This window comes from Eleutherodactylus coqui, chromosome 3 (genome assembly GCF_035609145.1).
Source record: "Eleutherodactylus coqui strain aEleCoq1 chromosome 3, aEleCoq1.hap1, whole genome shotgun sequence".
Taxonomy (NCBI): Eukaryota; Metazoa; Chordata; class Amphibia; order Anura; family Eleutherodactylidae; genus Eleutherodactylus; species Eleutherodactylus coqui.
This window is the reverse complement of record NC_089839.1, coordinates 15032535-15060148: the sequence shown is the minus strand read 5'-3', so window position 1 is coordinate 15060148 and position 27614 is coordinate 15032535. Positions and strand designations below refer to the sequence as shown.

Here is a 27614-nt window from a genome sequence, read left to right as displayed (position 1 = left end):
CCACACAGACGGAGTGCAGGTGTGTGCCCCAGTCTGACTGCAGGACTCTGGTCCTCCGACTCGGAGCGTTGGACTCGCATGTTCGGCCGCGATACAAAGTTGTCGGGGTGTTAAATGTAAACTGAACCTCTTCTCAGAGCGAACGATAACCGCTACGTGTAACCTTACAATGTGACCTCTGCGTACAATTCTCTATATGCACTTAGGTGGATGTCGTTTTCGACCCCTAGATGTAATTGCACAAGAACGGGGTTTTAAGGCAGGCTTATTCTTAGTGATGCAAATGCTGTCTGGGGTATTTATGATATACTAATCTTGATATAGCGCCAACATATTCTGCAGCGCTGTGCAGGATCAGGCGTTGCATGCAGTATAGGAGTAATAGGAGTAAGGGTCCTGCTCACAAGAGCCTGCATGATGAGGGATGACAGGAGGTAGCAGGGCTTGTTCTGTCCGATGGTCGGCCATCATCTTATATGAATATAGTATACATGAAGCTGTATGAGCCGTTGGCAGCCGCTATCTGTATGTTCAGATATGGGGTGTGGTGGATATTACTGGATGAAGGGGGTCAGGTTCTGAGGGAGAATGTAGAAGAGGGGTAAACAGAAGAATTACAGTAGGGGATTTGATCAGCCTCCCTAAAGAGGTGTATTTGGGGCTCACTTAAACCTGATTTGTCATGGGTAGCACATTCCAGAGGACTGGTGCAGCTCGGGAGAAGTCTGGACTGGGAAGTCCAGATTATGGAACTTGTTGTGAGATGATTAGCAGAGAGCACCGATATAAGGCTGTAGACAGAGATGAGGGAGGAAATGGTGCAGCACTGTGGAAAGCAGAATCCCCTTGCTGCTGATTGACAGATTTCTCCCCATTACAATGCATAGAGAAAAATCTGTCAATCATCGGGTATTTATGAACACACCCGACTTTTTTTGTGGAGGCACTTGCGTCACGCTGCAAGGAATGGTGAACAGGTGTGACATAGCGATATTACTTTGATTGGTGGGTATCCGACCTTTCTGAGGCAGGAGTTGAGCTGTGTTGCACGGCCCGATGCAGCATCCATGAAGTAGCTTGCAGTGCTTTCACAGGATGCTTGGTAGCGCTCCAATCAGGAGGGAGAGGGGGGGGGGGTGTACTGCGCTGGGCATCTTGAGTTGAGCTGCTCTGCGCCAAGGTGAAGTGTTTGCGCCCGTCTTTGTGCATGCTGCAGCCCGCGATCCGGTAAGTGGAGCGGCTTCTGACACTGTGTCTCTCTTGCAGCCAGACGGTTGATCTCCTCATGCAAGAATCAGGATGTCGGTTAGAGCACTCATCCGCTACCAAATTCCGCAACCATGTCATGGAAGGGGAGTGGGATAAGGTAATGATGCCGGTGCTGCCGCTCCTTTACTCCTCTCATACTAGGTCCCTGGTGGTCAGGGGGTGCACAGTGTTTCCCACGTCAGAGCAGCTTCTTACAGATGTTGGGTTGGAACCGATGAGATGTTTCTTGGCTGTTTGTGAGAATTCTCTTCTGTCCGTTCAGTGTCTAAGATGATTTGATTTGATCTTTGCAGGCAGAGAACGATCTTAACGAGCTCAAGTCTTTAGTGCACTCTCCTCACGCCGTGTTGGTAAGAAACCTTCCATGTTCTGTCTTATGTCTTGTGATCGCATGCCGTGTAGCCGCTGCTGGGATGTGAGGCTGCCGCTGTCTGCTGCATGTCATTTTAGTCTTTGCTTCTACAGATTTTCTCAACTGTAATAATATATATATTTTAATTCTTTTATGTTGGGAGGGGAGGGAGTCCCCCCAATCCCTCCTTCAATCCCTCCTTCAATCCCTCCTTCAATCCCTCCTTCAATCCCTCCTTCAATCCCTCCTTCAATCCCTCCTTCAATCCCTCCTTCAATCCCTCCTTCAATCCCTCCTTCAATCCCTCCTTCAATCCCTCCTTCAATCCCTCCTTCAATCCCTCCTTCAATCCCTCCTTCAATCCCTCCTTCAATCCCTCCTTCAATCCCTCCTTCAATCCCTCCTTCAATCCCTCCTTCAATCCCTCCTTCAATCCCTCCTTCAATCCCTCCTTCAATCCCTCCTTCAATCCCTCCTTCAATCCCTCCTTCAATCCCTCCTTCAATCCCTCCTTCAATCCCTCCTTCAATCCCTCCTTCAATCCCCCAACCTCCCGCCAATCAATCAAACAACCCCTTTAAAACTTTTCTGGACTGCAATAATGACTAAAGCTTATTAGTAACCGATCAGTGGGGTCTACCACTCGGCATTCCCACTATTAATCTGTTTGAAGAGACAGATGCTCAGGTGAGCGCCACCGACTTGGGTAAGCAACATCACATACACTTGTGAGGCCGGATAGAAGCTGAGTCCCATTCAAGAGCATGCGATTGAGCTGCTATACCAGGCACCGCCACTATGAAATGTATGGCGCTGTGCCCCTTGGAGCATAGTGGCCTCTTCAAAGAGCTAACTGGTCAGCTGACAATGGATTACCACTGTTTGGATATGGATAACCTATCCTAAGGACAGAGCAGTGATAATGGAGTCCTGGAAAATACCTTTTAGTTCATGTTGTCCTCACATGTAAAACCATTAAAGGATGCGTTCACACAGCGGAATGTGATGCATAGTTTTTGATGTAAATTCCTTCTCTAGAGGTGCGGCAGAACCCTGCATGTAAGCCGCGGATTGCTGCTGCGGATCTGCATGTGGATTCGGCCATGTCTGTGGGCAAAGTTCTTGTGCAGTTTTTTTTTTTTTCTGCTGTGGGAACTTATCGGGGCGCCACTAGAGGAAATGACTGACGTGATGCCCTATCTTGTCCGGGCAAATACTGGGTGGCAAGGCAGAAACCTGATGGACCTCGTTGAGTAGAATGAGGGCCGTCGGGCACTGTTTTTGTTAATTATCTGGGACTCATTAACTTTGTCTGCTACAATGGAGATAATTAGCGCAGGTGTGGAAGGAGGCCTTACTGGGTGTCTGGGATGTTCTCGGGTACAGATGAAGGCGAAGGCTGCATCCCAACAATCTTTGTGTAGGGCATCCTTGGGCTTCTCGCATTGCCGTGTGCTCGGAATCCCTACTGATCCCTGTCAGACCTGAAGGCCCTCAATGTGCCGCCATACTCTGTATTTTTACTTTTTAATCTCCCTGCTCTATATCTGAACCATAAAATCCTGAGTGCCCCATGTCCGATCCGAGGCGCACGGAGGGCTAGTAGGGGGATCGTGTCGCTCTAGTAGGGGGGATCGTGTCGCTCTAGTAGGGGGGGGGGGGGGGGATCGTGTCGCTCTAGTAGGGGGGGGGGGATCGTGTCGCTCTAGTAGGGGGGGGGGATCGTGTCGCTCTAGTAGGGGGGGGGGATCGTGTCGCTCTAGTAGGGGGGGGGGGGATCGTGTCGCTCTAGTAGGGGGGGGGGGGATCGTGTCGCTCTAGTAGGGGGGGGGGATCGTGTCGCTCTAGTAGGGGGGGGGGGGATCGTGTCGCTCTAGTAGTGGGGGGGATCGTGTCGCTCTAGTAGGGGGGGGGATCGTGTCGCTCTAGTAGGGGGGGGGGATCGTGTCGCTCTAGTAGGGGGGGGGGATCGTGTCGCTCTAGTAGGGGGGGGGGGATCGTGTCGCTCTAGTAGGGGGATCGTGTCGCTCTAGTAGGGGGATCGTGTCGCTCTAGTAGGGGGATCGTGTCGCTCTAGTAGGGGGGGGGATCGTGTCGCTCTAGTAGGGGGGGGGATCGTGTCGCTCTAGTAGGGGGGGGGATCGTGTCGCTCTAGTAGGGGGGGGGGATCGTGTCGCTCTAGTAGGGGGGGGGATCGTGTCGCTCTAGTAGGGGGGGGGGATCGTGTCGCTCTAGTAGGGGGGGGGATCGTGTCGCTCTAGTAGGGGGGGGGGGATCGTGTCGCTCTAGTAGGGGGGGGGGAATCGTGTCGCTCTAGTAGGGGGGGGGGAATCGTGTCGCTCTAGTGGGGGGGGGGGAATCGTGTCGCTCTAGTAGGGGGGGGGGGAATCGTGTCGCTCTAGTGGGGGGGGGGGGAATCGTGTCGCTCTAGTAGGGGGGGGGGAATCGTGTCGCTCTAGTAGGGGGGGGGGAATCGTGTCGCTCTAGTAGGGGGGGGGGAATCGTGTCGCTCTAGTAGGGGGGGGGGGAATCGTGTCGCTCTAGTAGGGGGGGGGGATCGTGTCGCTCTAGTAGGGGGGGGGGAATCGTGTCGCTCTAGTAGGGGGGGGGGGGAATCGTGTCGCTCTAGTAGGGGGGGGGGGATCGTGTCGCTCTAGTAGGGGGGGGGGGATCGTGTCGCTCTAGTAGGGGGGGGGGATCGTGTCGCTCTAGTAGGGGGGGGGATCGTGTCGCTCTGTTCTGCAATGCTTTGTTCATATAGTCACAAGATTGTTCAATGCAAATCTGCCCCCCAATCCCTGATGGTGCTGGACAGCCCAACAGAAGCTAGATGGACCCATTCTAGTCATTGGGGTCTGTCTGCACTGTTTAGCTGTGTTATAGGATGGCTCCGGCTCTCCGTTTTGTCTGTTCCTAAATGGCGCTGTGTGCAGAGCTTTATGCGGCCATGTGACCAGTCTTATGGCTTCCGTCGTGTCTGCTGAGTCGCAATTGGTTTATGGTAGACCTGAAGAATTGAATGGCGCAAGAGATTTTAGTTTTTCTTCAAACATAAAGGAGAAGCCCCCAATTCTCTCACAGTGGAGGGGACGTATGTATTGGGGTTTATTGTGATTGCGTCACTCGTTGTCTTTGGCCCCTGGAGGCGCTAAGTGTGAACGGACTGCAGTTTGCTGTATACCTGCACCGCTTATCTGATTGTAACGATGCATATAAGAAAAGCAGCGGAACATAGAAAGTTCTGCTCAGATTTACATTGGAGGGTCCGTTGTATGAAGTGTTCATCTTCCTGTTAGAACCCACACAGTGACTATCAGCAGAATAGTGAGTGCAGCTCTGCAGTATAATACAGGATGTAACTCAGGATCAGTACAGGATAAGTAATGTATGTACACAGTGACTCCACCAGCAGAATAGTGAGTGCAGCTCTGGGGTATAATACAGGATGTAACTCAGGATCAGTACAGGATAAGTAATGTATGTACACAGTGACTCCACCAGCAGAATAGTGAGTGCAGCTCTGGGGTATAATACAGGATGTAACTCAGGATCAGTACAGGATAAGTAATGTATGTACACAGTGACTCCACCAGCAGAATAGTGAATGCAGCTCTGGAGTATAATACAGGATGTAACTCAGGATCAGTACAGGATAAGTAATGTATGTACACAGTGACTCCACCAGCAGAATAGTGAGTGCAGCTCAGGGGAATAATACAGGATGGAACTCAGGATCAGTACAGGATAAGTAATGTATGTACACAGTGACTCCACTAGCAGAATAGTGAGTGCAGCTCTAGAGTATAATACAGGATGTAACTCAGGAGCAGTATAGGATAAGTAATGTATGTACACACTGACTCCTCCAGCAGAATAGTGAGTGCAGCTCTAGAGTATAATACAGGATGTAACTCAGGAGCAGTACAGGATAAGTAATGTATGTATACAGTGACTCCACCAGCAGAATAGTGAGTGCAGCTCTGGAGTATAATATAGGATGTAAATCTGTTTCGGCTCTTGAACCTATTACAAATAGGTAAGCATATTACAGGTAATGGGGATAGGGGGTGGCAGGCAGTTATACGCCCACCCATGACTCTGTAGAAACTGTTTAGGTAAGCATAGAAGGAGAGAACAATAGAAAGGACACCATTGTAGACATTTGCTATAGGCCGCCTGGACAAGCAGAAGATATGGAGGAACTCTTTCTACATCAGATGGCCAAGCTCTCAAAAAAGCATGACAGTGATCATGGAAGTTTTTACCTATCCAGACATTTGTTGGGAATCTCTCTCAGGTAAAAGTAATGGATCCAACAAATTCTTATCCGCTCTTGCTGACAACTTTATCTTCCAAAATGTAGAAGAGAGAACAAGGGGATCTGCAATCTTGGACCTAATTCTTACCAACAGGGAGGGAATGGTTGAGGAAGTAAGGGTGGCTGGGACCTTTGGAGGCAGTGATCATGCGATCCTTGAATATTGGATAAGTGAAGGAAGATCTGAGAAAACTCAGACCTCAAGGTTGGATTTCAGAAAGGCAGATTGTAATGAACTCAGAAAGAGGGTAGGAAGAATCCAATGGCTGGATGTTCTTAAGGGCAGAAATGTCCATGAAGGTTGGGAAATATTGCGAAATGACATTATCTAAGCACAATCATTAACAATCCCTAAAAGAAGGAAGAATGGGAAGTATTCAAAGAGACCAGGATGGATGAACACAGAACTTGTAGACATGTTAAAAACTAAGAAAAATGTTTATCAAATGGAAAGAGGGAGGGGGGGGGGGATATCTAAGGAAGGATAGTCTGCACAAACTGTAGGACAAGTGTCAGAAAAGCTAAAGCTAATAATGAATTTAGGCTTGCAACAGAGGCCAAAAGCAATAAAAAAAGGTCAAAAGCAAAAGAAAAGTCAAAGATGCTATTGGATGCTTACAGGCTGAAAATGGTGAATTGGTTAAGAATAGAGATGAGCGAGTATTGTCCCTTTCGAGTACCTGCCCGCTCGTGAGAAAAGATTTGGGTGCGCGCGCGGGGGGGCTTCGGGGCGGGCGGTAAGCAGTGCGAACAGGTACTCGAAAAAGACAATACTCGCTTGAGTAGTTGTACTTGGCGAGTATGCTCGCTTGCTCATCTCTAGTTAAGAATGATGTTGAGAAGGCCATACTTTCAGGGCTAATGCCCACAGACTGATTTCTGCCGCATTCCTGCTGCCAATGCTCACATGCGGAATTCTGCCGTGGATTTCCGCTGCGGGAAAACATTCACGGCATGTCCTATTTCACCGCAGATTTCCGCGAGGGGGGGGGGGTCTCAATTTAGTATTTATGGAGACCATAGAAATCCACGGTCACTCGGGTTTTTTAACATGGTACTCCCGCAGTGGAAATCTGTGGCAGAGTTCTGTGACGCTCGTGGGCATAAGCCCTTAAATGCCTATTTTGCATCTGTTTTTTTCTCAAAGTAGATGTAACCTTAACTGATCTTCCCTATGCTATTGGGGGTATAAAAAGAATGCATTCTATCTGTAAGCAGAGAGATGGTGAGGGAACACATAGATAACTTTAATGAATTCAAGTCTCAAGGTCCAGATGAATTACTTCCTAGGATACTGAAGGAAGCAGCAGAGGTGATTGCTGAACCACTCGCCATAATGTTCTGAAAATTCCTGGAGAACAGGAGAAGATTGGAAAAGGGCAAATGTTGTTCCTATCTTCAAAAAAGGGAAGAAGGTGGATCCAGGAAACTACAGGCCTGTGAGCCTGACTTCTATACCGGGAAAGATCTTTGAACAAATTATTAAACAGCATGTATGCAACTACTTGGATGAGAATGGAGTAATTAACCAGAGCCAGCATGGGTTTGTAACAAACAAGTCATGCCAGACTAATCTAATTTCCTTCTATGACAGAATCACTGACTGCGTTAATCAGGGAAATGCGGTGGATATAGTATATCTTGACTTTAGTAAAAAAATGACCAAATATGGGATTGACAAGGCAACTGTTAGGTGGATTCACAACTGGCTGAGTGATCGTACTCAGAGTGGTCATAAATGGCTGCACATCCAAATGGAAGAATATATCAAGTGGGGAACCACAAGGCTCTGTCCTAGGCCCAGTGTTGGTCAACATTTTTATAAATGATCTGAAGGAGGGAATTGATGGGAAACTGATCAAATTTGCAGAAGACACAAAGCTAGGAGGAATAGCTAACACTAGGGAAGAGAGGGAGAGTATTCAAGAAGATCTAGAAAAGCTTGAACAGTCGGCGACTAACAGAATGGTATTTAACAAGGAGAAATGCAAAGTCCTACATCTGGGCAAGAAAAATGGAAAAAAGCACAGAATGGGAGGAATTGGGCTAAACAGCAGCTCATGTGAAAAGACTTGGGTATACTAATAGATCATAGACTGAACATGAGTCAACAATGTGATGCAGCAGCCAAAAAGGCAAACACAATTCTGGGATGTATTAAGAGAAGCATGGAGTCTAGGTCACATGAGGTCATTATCCCCCTCTACTCTTAGTCACACCTCACCTGGAATACTATGTCCTGTTCTGGGCACCCCACTTTAAAAGAAAAAAAGACATAGACAAACTGGAGCAAGTTCTTCAGAGAAGAGTTACCAAGATGCTGAGCGGTCTGCAAATCATGTCCTATGAGGAACGGGTAAAGGATCTGGGAATGTTTAGCTAGCAGAAGAGAAGGCTGAGAGGAGACTTAATAGCTGCCTACAAATATCTGAAGGGCTGTCACAGTGCAGAGGGATCAGCCCTATTCTCATCTGTACAAGGAAAGACTAGAAGCAATAGGATGAAACTGAAAGGGAGGAGACTCAGATTAGATATTAGACAGTGAGGGGATCAATGAGTGGAACAGGTTACCACAGGAGGTGGGGAGTTCTCCTTCAATGGAAGTGTTCAAACAAAGGCTGGATACACATCTGTCTGGGATGATTTAGTGATCCTGCACTGAGCAGGGAGTTGGACCCGATGACCCTGGAGGTCCCTTCCAACTCTACCATTCTAGGATTCACCTATCGCCTAATGGGGTGTATAGACAGGACAAGGTTCCATGCAAAACAGTCTCGCTGCTATAAAGGAATATAATAAACTAAATCTTTTTGTATGGCGCCAACATATTCCGCAGCGCTTACATAGACGGGGAATACAGAGACAAATACAAACATTACAGAACCACGGTTACATAGTAATCAATTGATGGAAACAATAGGGGTGCGGGTCCTGCTCCAACGAGCTTACATACTACAAGTAATGGGGTGATACAGAGGGTAAAGGGGCTGGAGATGTGCACAGTATGGCGAGGTGGAGAGTGAGGGATGCTTTACACAGACAGTGGTCAGACATTTGGCTGTGTGATGGCTGAATCGGTATGACTGCAGGAGCGGTTTATGGTGGCTAGCAGGGATTGCAGTCAGTAGGTCAGGGAGCATGTTATCAGGCGGAGTACAGGGGGGTTTGTTTAGGGCATGCGGTATGCCTCCCTGAAGAGGTGCGTTTTTAGAGCACGCCTGAAGTTCTGCGGTTCCTGGATTGCTCGGGTAGCCTTTGGTAGTGCGTTCCAGAGGACCGGTGCTGCTCTGGAGAAGTCTTGGAGGCGGGAATGAGAAGTTTGAATTAAAGGGGCGCTCAGTCTGGTTTCGTTAGCAGAGCGGAGAGCCCGGGCTGGGTGATGGATTGAGATGAGGGATACAATATAGGGGGGCGCTGCGCTGTGGAGGGCTTTGTGGATGAAGGTAGCGAGTTTAAATGGAATTCTGTATTTAACGGGCAGCCAGTGCAGTGACCGGCACAGGGCAGAGGCGTCCGAGTAGCGGCTGGACAGGAAGATGAGCCTGGCTGCCGCATTCAGGATGGATTGGAGAGGGTAGAGTCTGGTGCAGGGAGGCCGATCAGCAACGAGTTGCAATAATCGAGCCGGGCGTGGATGAGGGCAACAGTGAGCGTTTTTAGCTTGTCCATGGTGAGAAAGGGGCGGATTTTTGAGATGTTCTTGGGGTGCAGCTGACATGTTTGGGCCACAGATTGGATGTGGGGGGTAAAGTAGAGATCAGCGTTAAATATGACCCCCAAGGCAGCGGGCAACTACTTTGGGGCTTGTTGTAAAAGCCGTTCCTCCGAGGAGAATCGAGGTCTGGACATGCAGCGTTGTCCTGCAGGTAATGGCGGAGCTGTTGCTCTCTGTTGTACTCCCATGGATGTAGTATGGGTCGGCTGGTGAATTTTCTAGCGTTGCGCACTGAATGATCCCTTTGTGTGACTGAGGTGCTGTCATTCACTGCCACAGGGCAGATGTGTGGAGGTGATTCTAGTCCCCAGCAGCGACTCACGCGAGGCCGCCCGAAACTCGGTGAGCAAACAGGTGACTATCACAAAAGAAATGCAACAGGTTTGACACCAACAGTTTAACCTCTTAATGATCGCCTATAGACTTTTTTTTTTTTTTTTTCCTCTGCCCCATTGACCTTCTAACCTGAAGAACTAATTACGGGTTTCAGTGACCGGATGCTGGGCTCTTATACAGTTCGTGTGCGCTGGGTTACGGTTAACGGATCGCACAGTAAAGCCGGCGACACGCTGCTGTATCTTGGCTGCCATTTTGCATCCATAATCTGGAAGGGTTTCCCTCATGACCGAGACTTTCCTGACCAGAACTCCCAGCGTTGTATGAATGGATGATGATCGGGTCAGGAGAGCGACGGGCACAAGTCAGAAGAGTTATCTCCGCTGGGATATCATTAGTGGGGTATCCAACCTCTGGGACCCCCGGAGAACAGAGGTTGCCTTGCAGGAGGAACACAAACTCTTGACGTGGCATAAAGATGTGAAAAGTTTTGATCAGTTGAGGGTCTGGGTGCTCGGACCCCCCATTGACAGCTGAAATGAAGGGGTGCAGTTCTCACCCCCCTTCGCTCTGTTAATTGCTGTTCTCGACAGCTGAAGACGTCTAAAGGAATGGAGTCAAATCCCGCATCCTCGCTCATCTAAAGGCTTGTGTACACTGCCAGTTGTCGTGAGGTTTCACTGGTTTCTCAAGCCGGATTCACATAAGCGTTGCAGATTTTATTTATTTTTTCTGTACTATTTGTGAGCATCGGGCCGCCCGCACACGGGCACCTATTTCCGCAACCAATGCAGCGTTTTCCGCGACACTTTAATTGCGGTTTACCGCTCCCATTGTTTACAACGAAGTGTCTCCGACAGCCGCATGATCGTGGCGCTATCCAGCGCAGCAATTTTCGAGAGGAGACTCTTCTATTTTTCGGCGTGTAGCGCTCCTCATCAATGAAAGCAAAATTACTCCGGCCTGAGGGTTTGCCTGGTTGGGCCACGTTTACATGGAGCATGCGTTCTGTCCCGGACACTCGGACGGACACAACTCTTGCAATCATACGAGTGCGATGTGGTGTGAAAAAAATTTAAAAAAAAATCCCATTACTACGGGATAAATTAGGCATCGCATGAAAACGCATCTGCGTACAAATACAAGGGGGTTTAAACTCTCCTAGGAAGTAATGGCCACGAATGGGACAAGCTGCCATCAGTATCGTTGCAAGAGAATTCGCCCGTGTAAATGGACCCATTGCGAATAATGGATTGTATTTACATGAGTTTCGCAGCGCACAAACCTCACGATAAATATGGCCGTCCTGAAATCTAACCCTTTACTGGCGCAGCTTTTCTTCCCCCCCCCCCCCCCCCCCAAATTTCCGGGTTTTTTTCCTCCTTTTTAAAAAATCGTGACTCCTTTTATCCATCGACGCTGCTGTATGAGCGGGCTTGATTTTTGCAGGACAAGTTGTATTTTTCAATGGTACTACAATGAAGGAAAAGTCATTCTGCCATCTTTTGGTGCGCCTTGTTTCTGCAGCGCACAAACCAAGAAAAATGACAATTGCTGAGCAGGAGGTGCGGGGATCAATCCCTGTTGCCCAGGCGTCCTCTGCCGTGGGGGAGGGGATGGAGGGGTCCGTCCCTGTTGCCCAGGCGGCCTCTGCCGTGGAGGGGTCCGTCCCTGTTGCCCAGGCGGCCTCTGCCGTGGAGGGGTCCGTCCCTGTTGCCCAGGCGGCCTCTGCCGTGGAGGGGTCCGTCCCTGTTGCCCAGGCGGCCTCTGCCGTGGAGGGGTCCGTCCCTGTTGCCCAGGCGGCCTCTGCCGTGGGGGGGGGGGGTCCGTCCCTGTTGCCCAGGCGGCCTCTGCCGTGGGGGGGGGGGGTCCGTCCCTGTTGCCCAGGCGGCCTCTGCCGTGGGGGGGGGTCCGTCCCTGTTGCCCAGGCGGCCTCTGCCGTGGGGGGGGGGTCCGTCCCTGTTGCCCAGGCGGCCTCTGCCGTGGGGGGGGGGGGTCCGTCCCTGTTGCCCAGGCGGCCTCTGCCGTGGGGGGGGGGGGGGTTCGTCCCTGTTGCCCAGGCGGCCTCTGCCGTGGGGGGGGGGGGGGGTTCGTCCCTGTTGCCCTGGCGGCCTCTGCCGTGGGGGGGGGGTTCGTCCCTGTTGCCCAGGCGGCCTCTGCCGTGGGGGGGGGGGGGGGGGGGTTCGTCCCTGTTGCCCTGGCGGCCTCTGCCGTGGGGGGGGGGGGTCCGTCCCTGTTGCCCAGGCGGCCTCTGCCGTGGGGGGGGGGGGTCCGTCCCTGTTGCCCAGGCGGCCTCTGCCGTGGGGGGGGGGGGGTCCGTCCCTGTTGCCCAGGCGGCCTCTGCCGTGGGGGGGGGTTCGTCCCTGTTGCCCAGGCGGCCTCTGCCGGGGGGGGGGGGGGGGGGTTCGTCCCTGTTGCCCAGGCGGCCTCTGCCGTGGGGGGGGGTTCGTCCCTGTTGCCCAGGCGGCCTCTGCCGTGGGGGGGGGTTCGTCCCTGTTGCCCAGGCGGCCTCTGCCGTGGGGGGGGGGGGGGGGGGTTCGTCCCTGTTGCCCTGGCGGCCTCTGCCGTGGGGGGGGGGGGGTCCGTCCCTGTTGCCCAGGCGGCCTCTGCCGTGGGGGGGGGGGGTCCGTCCCTGTTGCCCAGGCGGCCTCTGCCGTGGGGGGGGGGGGGGGTCTGTCCCTGTTGCCCAGGCGGCCTCTGCCGTGGGGGGGGGGGTCCGTCCCTGTTGCCCAGGCAGCCTCTGCCGTGGGGGGGGGTTCGTCCCTGTTGCCCAGGCGGCCTCTGCCGTGGGGGGGGGGGGGGGGGGGTTCGTCCCTGTTGCCCTGGCGGCCTCTGCCGTGGGGGGGGGGGGTCCGTCCCTGTTGCCCAGGCGGCCTCTGCCGTGGGGGGGGGGGGGGTCCGTCCCTGTTGCCCAGGCGGCCTCTGCCGTGGGGGGGGGGGGGGGGTCTGTCCCTGTTGCCCAGGCGGCCTCTGCCGTGGGGGGGGGGGGTCCGTCCCTGTTGCCCAGGCGGCCTCTGCCGTGGGGGGGGGGGGGTCCGTCCCTGTTGCCCAGGCGGCCTCTGCCGTGGGGGGGGGGGGGGTCTGTCCCTGTTGCCCAGGCGGCCTCTGCCGTGGGGGGGGGGGGTCCGTCCCTGTTGCCCAGGCGGCCTCTGCCGTGGGGGGGGGGGGGTCCGTCCCTGTTGCCCAGGCGGCCTCTGCCGTGGGGGGGGGGTCCGTCCCTGTTGCCCAGGCGGCCTCTGCCGTGGGGGGGGGGGTCCGTCCCTGTTGCCCAGGCGGCGTCCTCGGGATTGTTGTGGAAGATGTCAGCAGAAGTCACCTGGCTGCCGAAGCCAATCAGTGGCTGCAGTGTCTGTTCTGATGTCCTGGCATCATGGCGTCCAGGATATGAGGGCATATGCGGCGGTGATGCTGCAAGCTGATTGGCTGCAGTGGTCAGGTGACTTCCGCTGAAGTAACCTTCCACAACAATCACAAGGGCGACAGCACCAGATCCTTGCAGCAGAGGAAAGTGCTGTAAATAGAACTATTTTCGTTCGTCTCACAACACACACAACTTGCACGATTTTAGCGCCTGTATGAATGCACCCTAACGATGCTCTCTAAACTTTTTTTTTTTTTTTGGTCATGAGAACAAGTCGTTTTGCTCACGAGGGTCTGTCTGCAGCTAATGAGCGGTGACGGCACTCAGACAAGCGCTTCAGCTGGCTCGTTCCAGCGATCGGTGGCGGTCTTGACAGCCGGACCTGTCTGACATGTCAAAAGCTTTTAGAAAGTGAAGTTACACTTATATTCCCGTCTCGACATGTTGTTCACATGATGGGGGATACCTTGCTGATCAGTGGAGATCCGGCTGATGGGACCCCCAACAATCCCTTGTCACATCCTGAGGTCTTGTCAGCGGTGGCCACACTTGCGCATGCTCCTTGCGCCATTCACTTTTCTAGGGCCACCAAAGATAGCCGGCCGTGTTAAAGTGCGCCCCTACCTCCAACGGTCCCATTGAAGTGAATGGCGCAGTGACATGTATGCAGGACCACTGCTATCAAAACTTCAGGATGTACCGGGGGAATATCTCTAGATCAGCTGGGATCCCAGCGGTCGGACCCCTACAGGTCACCAAGTTAACCCCTATCCTTGCTGAGATAGTAGATCTCCTTTAAGGACCAACAGTCTTGCACTTGCCTCCCTGCTTTCCATCCCCTTTGCTATGATCCAGTGCTTGAAGGGTTAAACAGCCGGACCACAGAAATCTCTGACCCAGCGGTCGGGCTACGTGGACGCTGGCTTACAGCTCGTCACTTATTGTTGCGCTGAAGCTAGAAATTCAGGTGCGACCTGGCGCTTCGTGTAATCTGCGGACATTAGCGGTGGGAACAAATTATTACAATACGCTCCATTAATTGGTGATGGGAAACGGTGTCCCTCTCTGGACTGTGTGCGCTCCCCTCTCTGGACTGTGTGCGCTCCCCTCTCTGGACTGTGTGCGCTCCCCTCTCTGGACTGTGTGCGCTCCCCTCTCTGGACTGTGTGCGCTCCCCTCTCTGGACTGTGTGCGCTCCCCTCTCTGGACTGTGTGCGCTCCCCTCTCTGGACTGTGTGCGCTCCCTACTTGTATTTAAAACCCACTGAAAAAAAAGTTTGTCACTGTTTGTTTACATTGGTTTTTGCTATAGAAATCAACAGGACTTCAGAATGTTTGTTTCAAGTGCAAAAACCGTACCGGAAAAAAGGAAACACAAAAAAAAACGTGTTTCCGTGTGATTTCTTTCCGCATTTTAAATCTGAAGCTGGCATGGAAGCATCGCGCCGGTGTGTACGGCCGTAGGATGTGCTTACATGGGGCAATCTGCGGCTATACTGCTACCTCTGATCCCCGTATCTTGCTGGGGATTCGGCTCTGACCTTGTGGATATTATGATGCGACTGCTCGCATCCGCATTAAGACGTGACAAGTTGTGTGGGGTGTGTGTGGTTCTCGTGTAACGGTGTGGAGGGTATACCGAGAATGGCGTGATGGAGGAAAAGATCCATCGAAAGGGATCCTGGGGACGGCAGCAACTCATCACTGGAAGGGGTCGGAGGAGGATGTCTGGAATCGTTCTGACCAACAGGCTGCACAGTCAGCTGAATACAACGCTGGAGCTCCAACTAACGTGTCCGAACGCACAACTCACCGTCCCTTAGCAGGATGGAAATATTACAACGGCGCTGGAACTGGTCGTCTAAGAGAAATAGACGAGACTCCAGGGGGTAAAAGAGCGCAAAACTTGTATCACTGAGCAGCGGAAAAACATCTGCTGGTCAGATAAATGCAGATTTCTGTTGCCCCCGTACTGATGGGAGGTCAGAATTTGGCGCAAGCAGCATGAATCGATGACCCCATCCTGGTCAGAACATGTCAGCACCGCCATCTAATCTGCAACAACTACAAGGATCTTCCTGTCCGCAGGGGCCGGTATTCCTGCAGGATGATGTCATCGCATAGTGGGATCTCTGCAATTAGAAAGTGCTGCAGTTCTGGAGTCCAACGCGCTACTAGACAGGGGCTAATAAAGGGGCCGTTCAGTGTATCCTAACCGCTATGTTCGAGCTATAGCCGTGTATATATGTATTTTGGCAGGGCAGACTGTATAGCCACGGGTGACTCTTCCAGCGTTCTCCTCGGTCTGCTATAAGCTGCCAGCAGGGGGTTGTGTGTAATACGTTTCTTCACTCTGTAACTCAGGCTTTCTTTGTGGCGTGTGACTGGCAGCGGCGGAGGGGTTAATGCGGCTCGCTCTGCCCCGGCCTCCCCTCTCAGAAGGGCGGCTGTTGTTGTGATTCTCGGATCAGCTGACGGGCCGCCTTTTGGCTTTGACTTCTAGTGTTTTTATTATTAGTGGATAGGGCCGCTTTCCTGAGGGGGGATGGGGCGCAGACGCAGGAAGTGACGTCACACGTCTGTCAGCTGCACGGCTTAAAGGGCCAGTCCCTCCTGTAACCATAACAAACCAGCCGTAGCTGGGCGTCTGCGGAGTCTGCTGTGTATGGAAGATTTACTTGTGGCTTTGGCGCTGCTATTTGCTTTTACACTTTTTTTTTGTCTGCAGTTTTGAGTCTTGTTAGGGCCCCCACCCTCCCCCGATCTTTGTGTAATCTGAGGATACGACTAATCGCCCTTGTACACAAGCAGATTGACTGCACTGATCGATGATATAGCCAGCCGACCGGCGCTTATTCTTACATGCCAATTACCGCGCGCAGGCGTGTATCCGTGACCGGTCATACGGAGCAGTTTGCATTACCGTCCGCAGCACATGTTTACGTTATGTTGGTCTGCGCGGCGGAGGCCCGGCACAGAGTAGCGCAGTCTGACGCACTTGTTTGTTCGCTGAAATGCCGAAAGGCATGTTAAAAGCTGGACAGACCAAACAGTGGGGTACATCAGCCCCCCCCCCCAAACTGCTGTCACTGAGGGTCGCTTCTCACCCCGCAGTGATGTCAGCCCGAAACTCCATTTAGTCGTCTCCTCGCTGTAGGGGGAGTAGTAACCCCGCAGGGAGGAGGGCAGAGAACACGGAAGCCCCCCATTCTCCAGATTGGCAGAGATCTCGCAGTGAGATCCCTAATGATCAGCAAGTTAGCCTGCTGTAAGAAATAACTTGTAATCTTGCTTCAACCCATTTTTTTTAAAGGGGTATTCCCATCCCAGCAAGTAATCTATCCATAAGGTTGGGGTTAACTTGATTCTTGGTGGGGGGTCCAACGCCTCCAATTTCAGAGATCTCGCCACTATCTCTTTCCTGAATATTGGCCACGCACCATGCCGCCCACTTCCATAGGAGATGGCGGGGTTCCAGCCCTCGGCAGTCTCTGGTGGTCCCATGGAGGGGTATCAAAGCTTTGTGGCCTACTGGGGGTGACTTTCTGTGGATTGGTGGGAGTCGTAATAGTCGGACCCTCACCATCTGTGAGTTCTCATAACCTATGAACAGGATGACTTGCTGACATGGAAATGCCCTCTTATGTACCGAGGCTGGAGCAGAACCCCAAAGCGGTGGTGCCCACCCTAAACGTTACGCAAGAGGAAGGACCTCCGACAGCAGATCCTCTTTACACTGTGAGATGATGGGACAGATGGCACTTTGTCACTTTGTCATTTGATCACTGGGTAACTTTACAGTGATGGGTTTGAGCGTTCATCGGTCTGTGTAGAAGGCTCGCTAGGGAGGGCTCATTCACACATGCAGATTTGGTCCGTGAAATACTCCTAGCGTTTTTACGGACTGAAGCTGCACGTTTAACTGCGTAGTTGGTCTTTCGTTCATGTGTGGGTTTTAATGCATGCATTCACTGCATTTTTCATGTGTGCAAGAAGGTCCCATTGACTTCTCCTGCCTTCCTCCGTAAGTGCGATTGTATTATGCATGTGTCTTGGGTCGTGCCCCCCCCCCCCCCCCCCCCCATGTTATAAAATATATGCGTCCTAATACAAATCGCAGTTCATGCAGTCCGTGCTACACGCGTGTAATACAGTGCAGATACGCCCGTGTGAATGAGCCCTCAAAGGTGATGACTCTTGGATGTGCTCTTTGCTTTCTTTCTCTGGCAGTTGCTGTTTTTATTGACTGTTTTTTGTGTTCTTGACAGCCATGTCGCCAGTCGTCCGGAGGTTCAGGGAGCGAGCATTCGTCATCGTCCTCCTGCCCCACGTCAGACGTCATACGGGTGAGTCCTGTGCATGTGCCCAAGGGTGCCGTCTCCGCACACACAGAAGGATGTTTAGGAATAAATGGGCCGGTGGATAGCCCACCCTGCAGAACTCTGCAGTGATCTGACGTGCATCGGGATGAAAAGGATGAGCAGGTTTTCGTACTGTGCTCTTCGCTCATATAGTTACTCCTATAATGTATACGGTCTGTTAGACCCGGTTCATATAGGCTTTCAATATGGTGCATCGCAGACATATTAAAATGACCCTAGGGAGAGGAGAGGGGTAAATGTTACCTGCAGTTCTTCTCTGCTGCCCCTTCGATCTGCCAGTTCTAGGTTCCATTCTGCACTACAGCAACTTTCTTACTACCTAGTGCATTCTGTGCAGTGCTGATCACATGAGCAGGTCTGGCCTATCAGAGCAGGTATAGCGTATTGGTAGTCTAACACTGTGGAGACTATTGGGTAGTCTGAAGATGGCTTCGGATCAGAACAACTGCAGGTAATCTATCCCCTCGCTCTCCAGTCATGGAACAGAATTTTGTCCAAAACCAAAGGGTGGTCTTAAGACAAATTTTATTTTTCCCCTTTAATGGACCCAGAGAGAATCTACCATCACCTCCTGGATACAGACACGGTTGTGCAGCATCCGCAGGGGAGATGTAGCCTTGCATGGAGACCAGTTAAAGGCAAAGTGTTATCCAGCTTTACCCCTAAAGGCCCATTTAGACCCAACGATTCTCACTCAAAGCGGTCTTTTGAGCAAGAATCGTTGGGTCTAAACGCACGGACATTGTGCCATTTTAGTTAACAATTCACTCATCGTTGTCTTTCTGCAAACTGAAAGTCAACAATGAGTTTGATCAGGACCGCGTGCTGAGTTCTCAGCGGGATACCGCTAATACTATTGTGTCAGCTGGTATCCTACTCGGAGAACACAGCAGAAGTATGCAGAAGACAGCGCTTCAGCTGTCTTCTGTATACCCCGCTCAGAGAGCTCAGCTGGATACCGGCTGAGTGGTCTGTGAACACAGGAGTATGCAGAAGACAGCGGTCCTGCTTGTTTTCTGCATAAAGCGTGAGCTTCATTTACACACTTATGCAAAGTGAACGCTCAAAACTGTCACTCAAACTCCTGTTTGAGCGAATGTTGAGCGATCGTCTTGACGTGTAAATGCACTGAATGATTATTGCTCAAAAGATGTATTTTGAGCAATAACCGTTGACCCTAAGCTGCAGTAAACCTACAGTTCAGTCAGGGACAAGGGGTGCTGCAATGTGGCTTTTTTTTCCCCCTCTACTCTCCTCGGTTTTCCAGAAATGTGACCGTAAAGTTCAAGTCAATCCTTCTTCTGGTGACCCTCAGGCTTCTGTTGTCCGCCCTAGTAATGCATATCTTTTTCCAGACCCTGGCCCATCTTTTCTCACTCTCTGAGCTGCAGGCGTCTATATAAATGGCGCACGTGCTCAGTTCCTCTCATGAACCTGCTTTTACTTCCGCCTCTTCTTCCCTGCTGGAGTCTAGGAAGCCTCTTTTGTGCTGATAGCAAATGTGGTTATGTACTGTTGCTCTGACCTCCCCTCTGTAAGGCGGCTGCTTTCTTTTTCGTAGGGGCTGTATGGGTTGCAGCTGCTACCTGTCCCAATCCAGCAGGCCCCACTTGTCACCTTATGTGCCATCCCTGACAGCCACCACTGCTTTTTCATGGCACTCCTTCTCCCCCAGTTATCCCTGCATTCCCCCACATGCCTACAGCGCTACAGACATGGAGGAGCAGCGGGCTTAGATGTTGGAGGCTAATGTAACATGGCGGTGTTGATAATGCCTTCCTGTCACCCTCTCCCCTGTTATAATGGCTTCCAGCATCTGATCCTCGCTGCTCCTGTCTGTAGCACTGCAGACACGTGGGGGAATGCTGGGTAACAGGGCCGCAAGAAAGAAATGGTGGCATGCGTAAGGGGGCGAGGGGGTCCGGAGAGCTTCCTGGCTTGGGTGTAGAACTACAGCATGTGTCCACGTAAGGAACCGGTCAAACAGCAAGAAAACAAAGTTCTTGTTTGACCTTGTTTCTTGACCGGTTCTTTATTACGTGGACACGTGCTAAATGGCAATATGAACACAGGCTGTAGTAATACTTGGCTTGGGTGATGGTCGCTTGTTAAAATGGAGGCCAGAGCTTGCAGCTTTGCCTTGTTTTTTTTAATGGCAGCCTACAGCTCTCTGGATTCGGCCATCCAGAGGGGGTCCTTGAATGGGAACCCCTGAACGGCTTTGTGAATGTAGTCTAATGAATGGATGGAGCATGACCGCCGGGCCAGAGATATGGCTCTTGGGGAAGAGGGACCAGTTAAGTGATGAATCCGGCTGGTGGTCGTGCGAGAACATTAAGTATTGGAAGGCAACCTATAGGCTGCAGCCATCTGTGTGATGTGACCCGAGACGCTTTCTCCTGCACACTGGAGGTCCTTGGTTAACATGGGTCAATTCTTGGCCTGATGTAATTAGATGCCAGTCAGCAAGCCTGTTGATTGGCGCTCGTCTGCTCTTGTTGCACTGGCTGACAGGCGCTGCTACAGGGACGAACATGTAGGCTAGCTTGTCCCCATAGGCCGGCTGTACATCTCCCTCTTCAGATGCCCGTTGGCAGTTGTCAATGGTTGGCGTTTGTGACATCAGCTGGTCGCTTTGAGGGATTGGGTTTTGGAGGAATGTTCGGTGCCTGTAATTGGACTGTGTAAGAGGACCTTCAGGGTGAGTTCACATCGTAGCTGATCCGCGCCAAAACTTACAGCATATTTTGCGCTGCGGCTTTTGTTGTAAATCCACATCCAAATCGTCAGTTTGTAGATGTTGATTCATTATAGAAGTGAAGAAATGAAGCCTGCTGCCGACCGGTATCAGAATGATGGGGATTTTGGTGTGGATTTTCCGCTGCCGATAATCGACACCAACTCTGCTACATGTGACCGTATCTCTAGTCTGCTTTATTTTGGGAGGCCGGAGTCCTTTAGGGATTAAACCGACATAAACTTTGCAGTAACTTTGCTTTGTGTCATGATTTCCCCATTTACGTATATACAGCTGTTGTGTGGACCACATCCATTTATTCGCAGGACTGTTGTCTCTACAAGATACGATAAAGTTCATATTAGGAAATGTGCATCCCGTCCGTACTGCAAGTGAAAAGAACGTCTAGCCCAAAAGAGGTTTTTGGCAGAGCGATCGTCTGACGTGTATCGGCAGCAGAGAGATTTATAGGGCTGGGGAGAGTTGTAAACATTCAGGGAAGCGTTTTGTTTCTTAATCATTTAATGCAAACTCTGCAACACGTCAGAATAGGGGGGGGGCAGATGTTTGTTTTTTGTTTTGCTTAATTGGGGCATGTTCATGACATGGGGTGTCTGACTCGGGACACTTGCATTGTATATAATCCTATATTATATTTTTTTTCCTTCCTTTTCCAGAGGATGAAGTTCTTGCTGCTCCAGCAGAAGTACCTGGAATACTTAGAAGATGGCAAAGTCCTTGAAGCACTGCAGGTTTTGCGCTGTGAGCTGACGCCACTGAAATACAATACAGAGAGAATTCACGTCCTCAGTGGGTAAGGGGGGCCTTTTCCAGTCTGACGCTCTATTGATTGTTTTTTCGGAGGTTCGCTAATGCAATTCCAGATTTTTTCTTTTCTTTTTCCTCCCTTGTGTAATTGCATCACATCGTGGCATTTTGTTCCTGTTGGTTTGTCCTTTTTTAGGTAGTGCATATTGGCTCTGATCAACTTTCTTCAAGCACCCCAGCACTTTCCTGTGCACATAAGTGCCAGTGAACTCGATTACCCAAGTAAGCAAGATGGTAGATCTTTCACAGGACATTTTCCCAATTGTCTGGACCTCCAGTGTCCGAGGAATGCAGAAAATGTGTTCATGATGAAAGTGGAGTCTCCAATAGCTGTCTGGCATTCTGATGCTTGCATATCATTTTTTCACCCTATAGAGGGGTGTTTACATCTTGTAAAAGGATGCCACATCATTATGTCATCACTTTGATTGGTGGGAGTCTGGGACCCCTCCTCCAGGATAAGTCATCAACAGTTGGAACAGCGGGGGTCCACCACTTGGAATCTCTGCCAATCACTGGGCCATTTGTCAGTATGAGAAGTGCTGGAAGCAGATAGCGCTATCAGTATTGCAACAGCTTGGATTACTACTGCAGATGCCGCTCCTATTGAATTTGATGGGAGCTTGTTCCTGCAGTACCAACCTTGGCCACTGCAGTGCTGACAGTGCTATCTGCTTCCAGCTAGCCAAGTGATCAGCTTATCTACAGGGATCCCAAGTGGTGGACCCCCACGATCAACTATTGATGACCTATCCTGAGGGCAGGTCCTCAACAGTTTTAGGTCCTGGGCGTACCCTTTTAAACCACCTCAGTGTTTTTGTCAGAGGGGTTGGGTACATGCTGTTTCTATGACCAGGCTGAGGTTTGACGCTCGTTCTTGCTCGTTCAGCCAGGAAAGGATGATCTCGTTATATTTATGTAACCTGTTTATTTCTACTCTGCAGGTATTTAATGTGTAGTCACGCAGAAGACCTGCGAGCAAAGGCAGACTGGGAAGGAAAAGGGGCAATATCGCGCTCTAAGCTGCTTGATAAACTCCAGAGTAAGTATTTGTGTATCACTCTAACACAGCTTTGTATGTTTGCTCTCCTTCATATGAGGTGTCGGCCTTTGAAATCCAATCGGTAACTACTAGGGCCTCTACCTGTCACTTCAGCCATTTATTGTCCGGCTTGGTGAAGTGCAGCGGCCCCTTCGGCCCTTTACCTGAACAGCTCTGGTCTGAAGCAGTAGGGTGAGGGGCTGGCGCTGTATAGAGCCACGGTGAGCCTTATTCACCGCTTCCAGTGGGCTTCATGTTTAGTAATTGGGCTGCTTTTCTAGGGAATACAGGTGGGAATACACTGAGGTGCCACTTATAGATCAATAACACTGAATCCATCATTCACAATGGGTGATGGTCACAGAGCAATGCTTGAGTAACCGTATCTGCAGCTATTGTACTGAGATGGCTTTCTAATGCCCTGTAAATGGATGGCTACTGCTGATCTGCAGTTGGCCAATGTGTAACTTGTTCCTGAAGTCACTTGAGCTATTATAACTATAGTATATCTGCAAGAACGTGAACAAAATCAAGCAATAATAAATGGGATCTACTGGATTCCACTGCCTCTGTTCTTGGTTTTATTCTCTCCTCTTCTCCCCAGCATACCTTCCGCCATCTGTTATGCTACCACCCAGACGTCTGCAGACTCTACTACGTCAAGCTGTTGAGCTACAGCGAGATCGGTGCCTCTACCACAATACAAAACTTGACAATAATCTGGACTCTGTATCCCTGCTTATTGATCACGTCTGCAGCAGGTTAGTAAGGTTTCATTTAAAGGGATGGTCTCAGTTCTTGTTGATTTTTTTTTTTAGACCGCTCCTTACTTCGCTCAGTGGCCCAGATTGGTACTGCAGGCTGAATCCTATTCAAGTGAATGGGACTCGGCCTGCGGTACTAGCCTGGGTCACTGCAATGTACAATGCCGTCTAAAGAGGTTGTCCCACTTTTAGCTGTTTTCGAAAGGCTATTCCCACCTTGGACATCTGTGGTATATCCATAGGCTGACACACAGAAGACATTTATCACCTAAAGGCCCTTTTACACAGACCGACAGTCGGGTAAACAACTGCACGAACGCTGATGTCACCGCTAAGGTCGTTGGCGCTCGTGCGGGGCGTTTACACTGGCAGACTTCACCGCTGGATTGCGGGTGTCTCGGATTTATTTGATGTGTTGATTCCCTGTTCCTGACCGTCTCATTTCTTCCACTTCCAGGAAACAGTTTCCATGTTTCACACAGCAAGTCCTCACAGAGCACTGCAACGAAGTCTGGTTCTGTAAGTTCTCCAACGATGGCACTAAACTAGCAACGGGATCGAAAGACACAACTGTTATCATATGGCAGGTTGATCCAGTAAGTGTGGCTTTTGAATGGTTGTTATAGCTCATCTTGTGGAATTCTGGCCTTTCAGATGTCAAAAATTAAAGAAATGGCATTTAAAATGCTAAAAAGAAAATTGCATGTTAATGACTGCAGTGAGGGATCTACTGCTCTCCTGTGTTATCAGATTGTGACCTTTCCTAAGTCTAGACACTTGTCATCTCTCCCTACCCCTAAAGGTAATGTGCCATGTTACAAAGTTATCCTCTGCCCACAGGATAGGGCATATTGATACTAGTGTATCTTGACTCCACCGGAAGAGGTGGGTGGAGACAAAGGATAGTGTTATTGACAGGGAGGTGATTCCCCCGGGTACTGATTGGCTGCAGGAGCTTTGCAGTGGACCACAAGGTGTCTCATGCAGCACCGCAGGCAGCGTGTGCTGCTAGTGTGCCGCTCTCTAATGAAGTCCCCTCCGGCCTTTTTTTGCATGTCCACAGCGCTCCATTGTTCCCTGCCTACTCAGCGTCTACACTCCGCTCTGTTGTCCCCTGGCTGCTGTGCCGCAGTATGTGTTGCCGGCGGGACTATGCCATCGGACGCTGTCGGGGGTCCCCTCAGCCGCCCACAAAAGTTAACTTTTAAGCTGAAATCTCCAGCGCCAAATCCAGGGGGCGGATACTGTCAGTGGCCCCTGCGGCCGCCGACAACAGTAAGCTTTGACAGCGGGAATTTAGCAATCTGCGGCCCGCTACAGTAACATGACATCACTGCCTGCAGCGATGGCCAGGGAGGCCGGCGGGGAACAGTACAGATCATGCGCTGGGGGACAGCACTGTGTCAGCTGTCGGGACAGCAGAGTGTCAGCGACTGCACATCCTACGGCCACATACACCAAGAAAGTAACTCGCGCCGGGAGCTGAGATGGAACGCCACTGGGGAAAGCAGGGAGAAGACAGCCATAGTGTTCAGTCTCCCCGTCTGCCGAGGCCGGTCAATGTTCCATGAAGCCGGAGGGGTGAGTGCAGCCAATCAGGCAGTGGGGGCGTAACGTAGCTGTCAAGCAGCCTTACACTTCTCTCCACCCACCACTTCCGGTGGCTTCAAGATACACCAGTAACGGGCATAACTTCATGATCGTGGGGTCCAACTGGTTTCCGTATAAATGGAGTAGAGGGGTCACAAGTGTGCTGCTTTGGCATTCATTTCCATGGGAGCGCTGGAGATGGTTGAACACTTGTACTTGGCATTTTCCAGCGGTCCTATTGAAAGGAGCCTTTCTTGGTTCTTGTTTAGCACAGCGAGCGACACCATTTCTGGGAGTTGTGTAAACAGCATAACTCTTAAGCTTTTTGTGTAACTTCCATTTACTTCTAGGAGGTCTTAATAGTGAAGCCCACTTGGCTCTTTCTGTCACGGGTGGGACAATGGCGACCAGGACCAGGCAGGATCTGCGTTCATCAGACTTTTGTGAATGTCTCAGACTGCAAATCCCCCTTAAACTCTATCAGTAATGGTCAGATATTCCGGTGGCTCCCTGCCAGGGATGGGCCGTCTTTCCTGTGACCAATCTCTGAGCAACTCTAAAGGCTTTAATCTCTTTATGGAGGAGATCTGAGGGGGTCCAAGGTTGTGCTCCACAAATATAACCCCCCACCCCCCTAGTATCAGTCTTGGCCAGAAAAAGTGTTGATGGACTTCGCCTTTAATGTTGGTATGCAGCTTGTTTTGCAAGGAGTCGGTGACCTCATTAGAGCTCGGGGTAGTGTCATCCATCAGGTACCGGTTCTCGGTGAACTGACAGCCTGCTCACAAGTATTTGTGCCGCCCTGAAAGTGTGTTCATTTGTCTGCCAGTGACCAGCTTAATATCTGCTTATTGTGTGTAACATAGTCAGAGTAGACGCTGTATTGGGGTTCATATTTGGGTCTTTAATGATTTTTATTGCCGTGTGAAGCTGGCCTTACAAACCCTTAAAGGGATTTCCAGGACTAACCACCCTAACCCCAAGATGGCGGTATTGCATTCTTTTTTCCATTTCACTCCACTTGGAATTTTTTAAATAACTTTTAGCACATTAGGGTACATGAAATAGTACAACTGAAAAATACACCTCGTCCCAGGTTGGGAGGAAAAAGCAGAACTGGGGGGGGGGGGGGGGGGGGTTAAAGTGACCCTCTGGTTTCAAGACCAAATTCTGTCCTAGGACTGGAGGGGGGATATATTAGCAGTTCTCTGGCGCTCTGATTCGCCGGTTCTGGGACCTGTTTTTGGCTGTCTTAGATTGCCAATGCTAGACTACTAATGGGCTATACCTGTTCTCTGTCCAAGGCTGCTCACGTGATTAGTGCTGGCCAATCAGAATGCAGTACCGTGGGTGCATTAGGTAGGTAGAAATTGTGCTGGCCGTCTTGGCTGATAGGAAGTACGGCAGAGCAGTTGACTTGCAGGTAATATGTCCCTCGCCCCCTCCGCTCCCAGGACAGACGTTTATGTTGCTTTAATGCAGAAACCTCAGGATACTATTTGCGATGGGCCGACTAGTTGTAGGATAACTTGCGTATCGCATGCTGGGGTCTCGGAGGCTGACTTCAGAGCTCCTTATGCTATAGCACTGTTAAACCTTCCCAATCCCCCCCCCCCCCCCCCCGCTGTGCTGCTGGTGAAGTTACTGGGAAGACGCCTACGGGGGTCCTTTTTAAGACCTCTTCTATCCCTGCTTTTGTGTCTTCTGCGTCCCTTGAATTCACATATTGCCGTTTTTTGTGCCAGAATCTCAGACTTTCTGAATCATCAGATGCCAGATTGGGGGAAAGTCGTTGAATTCTTAATTACTTGCTCAGAATTTTATTTTTTTTCAGAGCATTTTCTTCTCTTTATTGGGGGTTTTCCTGTCTGGTCTTACTGGTTTGCAGCCGGCGGGACAGGAGGACGCGGTGACTTCCTCAGCAGCTGAGTGGTGCACAGACTAAACCAGTTTGTCGGCACGTTGCACTGTTGTGTAAGGTGCTGGAAGTGGGTTAATGACGGCGTTATGAGTGAGGTCAGCGCTCCTCTATAGGAGCTGGAATGTTACAGGGACACTATAGGAGCGAGCCGTGTGACGGAGTCCTGTCCCCGCAGCCGGATGTCTTCTGGCTCCTCCCGGCTGTTACGACGTTTCCTTTAGTACTTGTTTTGTTACTCCTTGGGCTGCTTTCACATCTATGTTGCGGTTTTGTTTTCCTGCTCCGTTTGGGGAGCAGCAAAGGGGAATCCCCTGGCCAAACAGCTTCGCCTTATGACGGAACCGAACAGCTCCAAATAGACCCTATTGACTGGGATGGGGTCCGTTTGGTAAAATGCTGACAGCTGAGCGGAAACCAGACGATAATCGCTGGATGCAGGAACGTCTCTCCTGATATTGTGTGACGGAACCTTCAAATGGGGGAGGCTCCAGTGCAGATGTGAAAGCGGCCGCAACCCCTTATTTACTGCTGGTATCTTTATGGCGGTCATTAACCCCTTAGTGGGATATTTGGATTTTTTTTGTGGCGTGAAATAGGGGGTAGAAAAAAACGCCGCAAACTCTTTGGGGGATGTCTTGTTTTTACGGCGTACACTTTTTTTTTTTCTCCTTCTCTTTGCGCGCTGGACGACCTGTAGTTTCTATTAGTATCATGTTGGTTTGCAGTACATACAGGTTTCTGATCGCTGTTTACTAACTAATTAATTTCTTTCTTGGAGATGAGATGACCAAAAAATAAAACAGAATTCTGGCTTTTTCGGGGGAGGGGTTGTGGGGGTTTTTTTCTTGTTTGTTTTTTTGTTTCCCTCTCCCCTGACTACCTTCACTGTATAGGATGAATAATGCCTTACTTTGATAGATTGGTATTGCTGTCTATTATTATTTCTATTAAAACTTTTTTAACTTGTTTTTCCTGAATGGGAGCCCTGAAGGACACGGG

General features: G+C 50.8%; 1 protein-coding gene across 1 annotated transcript in view; it reads left to right on the top strand.

The window, feature by feature from the left end:
• Positions 1-27614, top strand: part of WDR26 (WD repeat domain 26) — a 51799-nt gene that overhangs the window by 6592 nt on the left and 17593 nt on the right. Inside the window, exons 2-8 of the mRNA XM_066595160.1 lie at positions 1267-1366; positions 1563-1619; positions 17620-17697; positions 21148-21284; positions 22243-22340; positions 22945-23101; positions 23562-23700. Coding sequence (XP_066451257.1) covers positions 1267-1366; positions 1563-1619; positions 17620-17697; positions 21148-21284; positions 22243-22340; positions 22945-23101; positions 23562-23700 — 766 coding nt within the window. The remainder of the gene's footprint in view (positions 1-1266; positions 1367-1562; positions 1620-17619; positions 17698-21147; positions 21285-22242; positions 22341-22944; positions 23102-23561; positions 23701-27614) is intronic.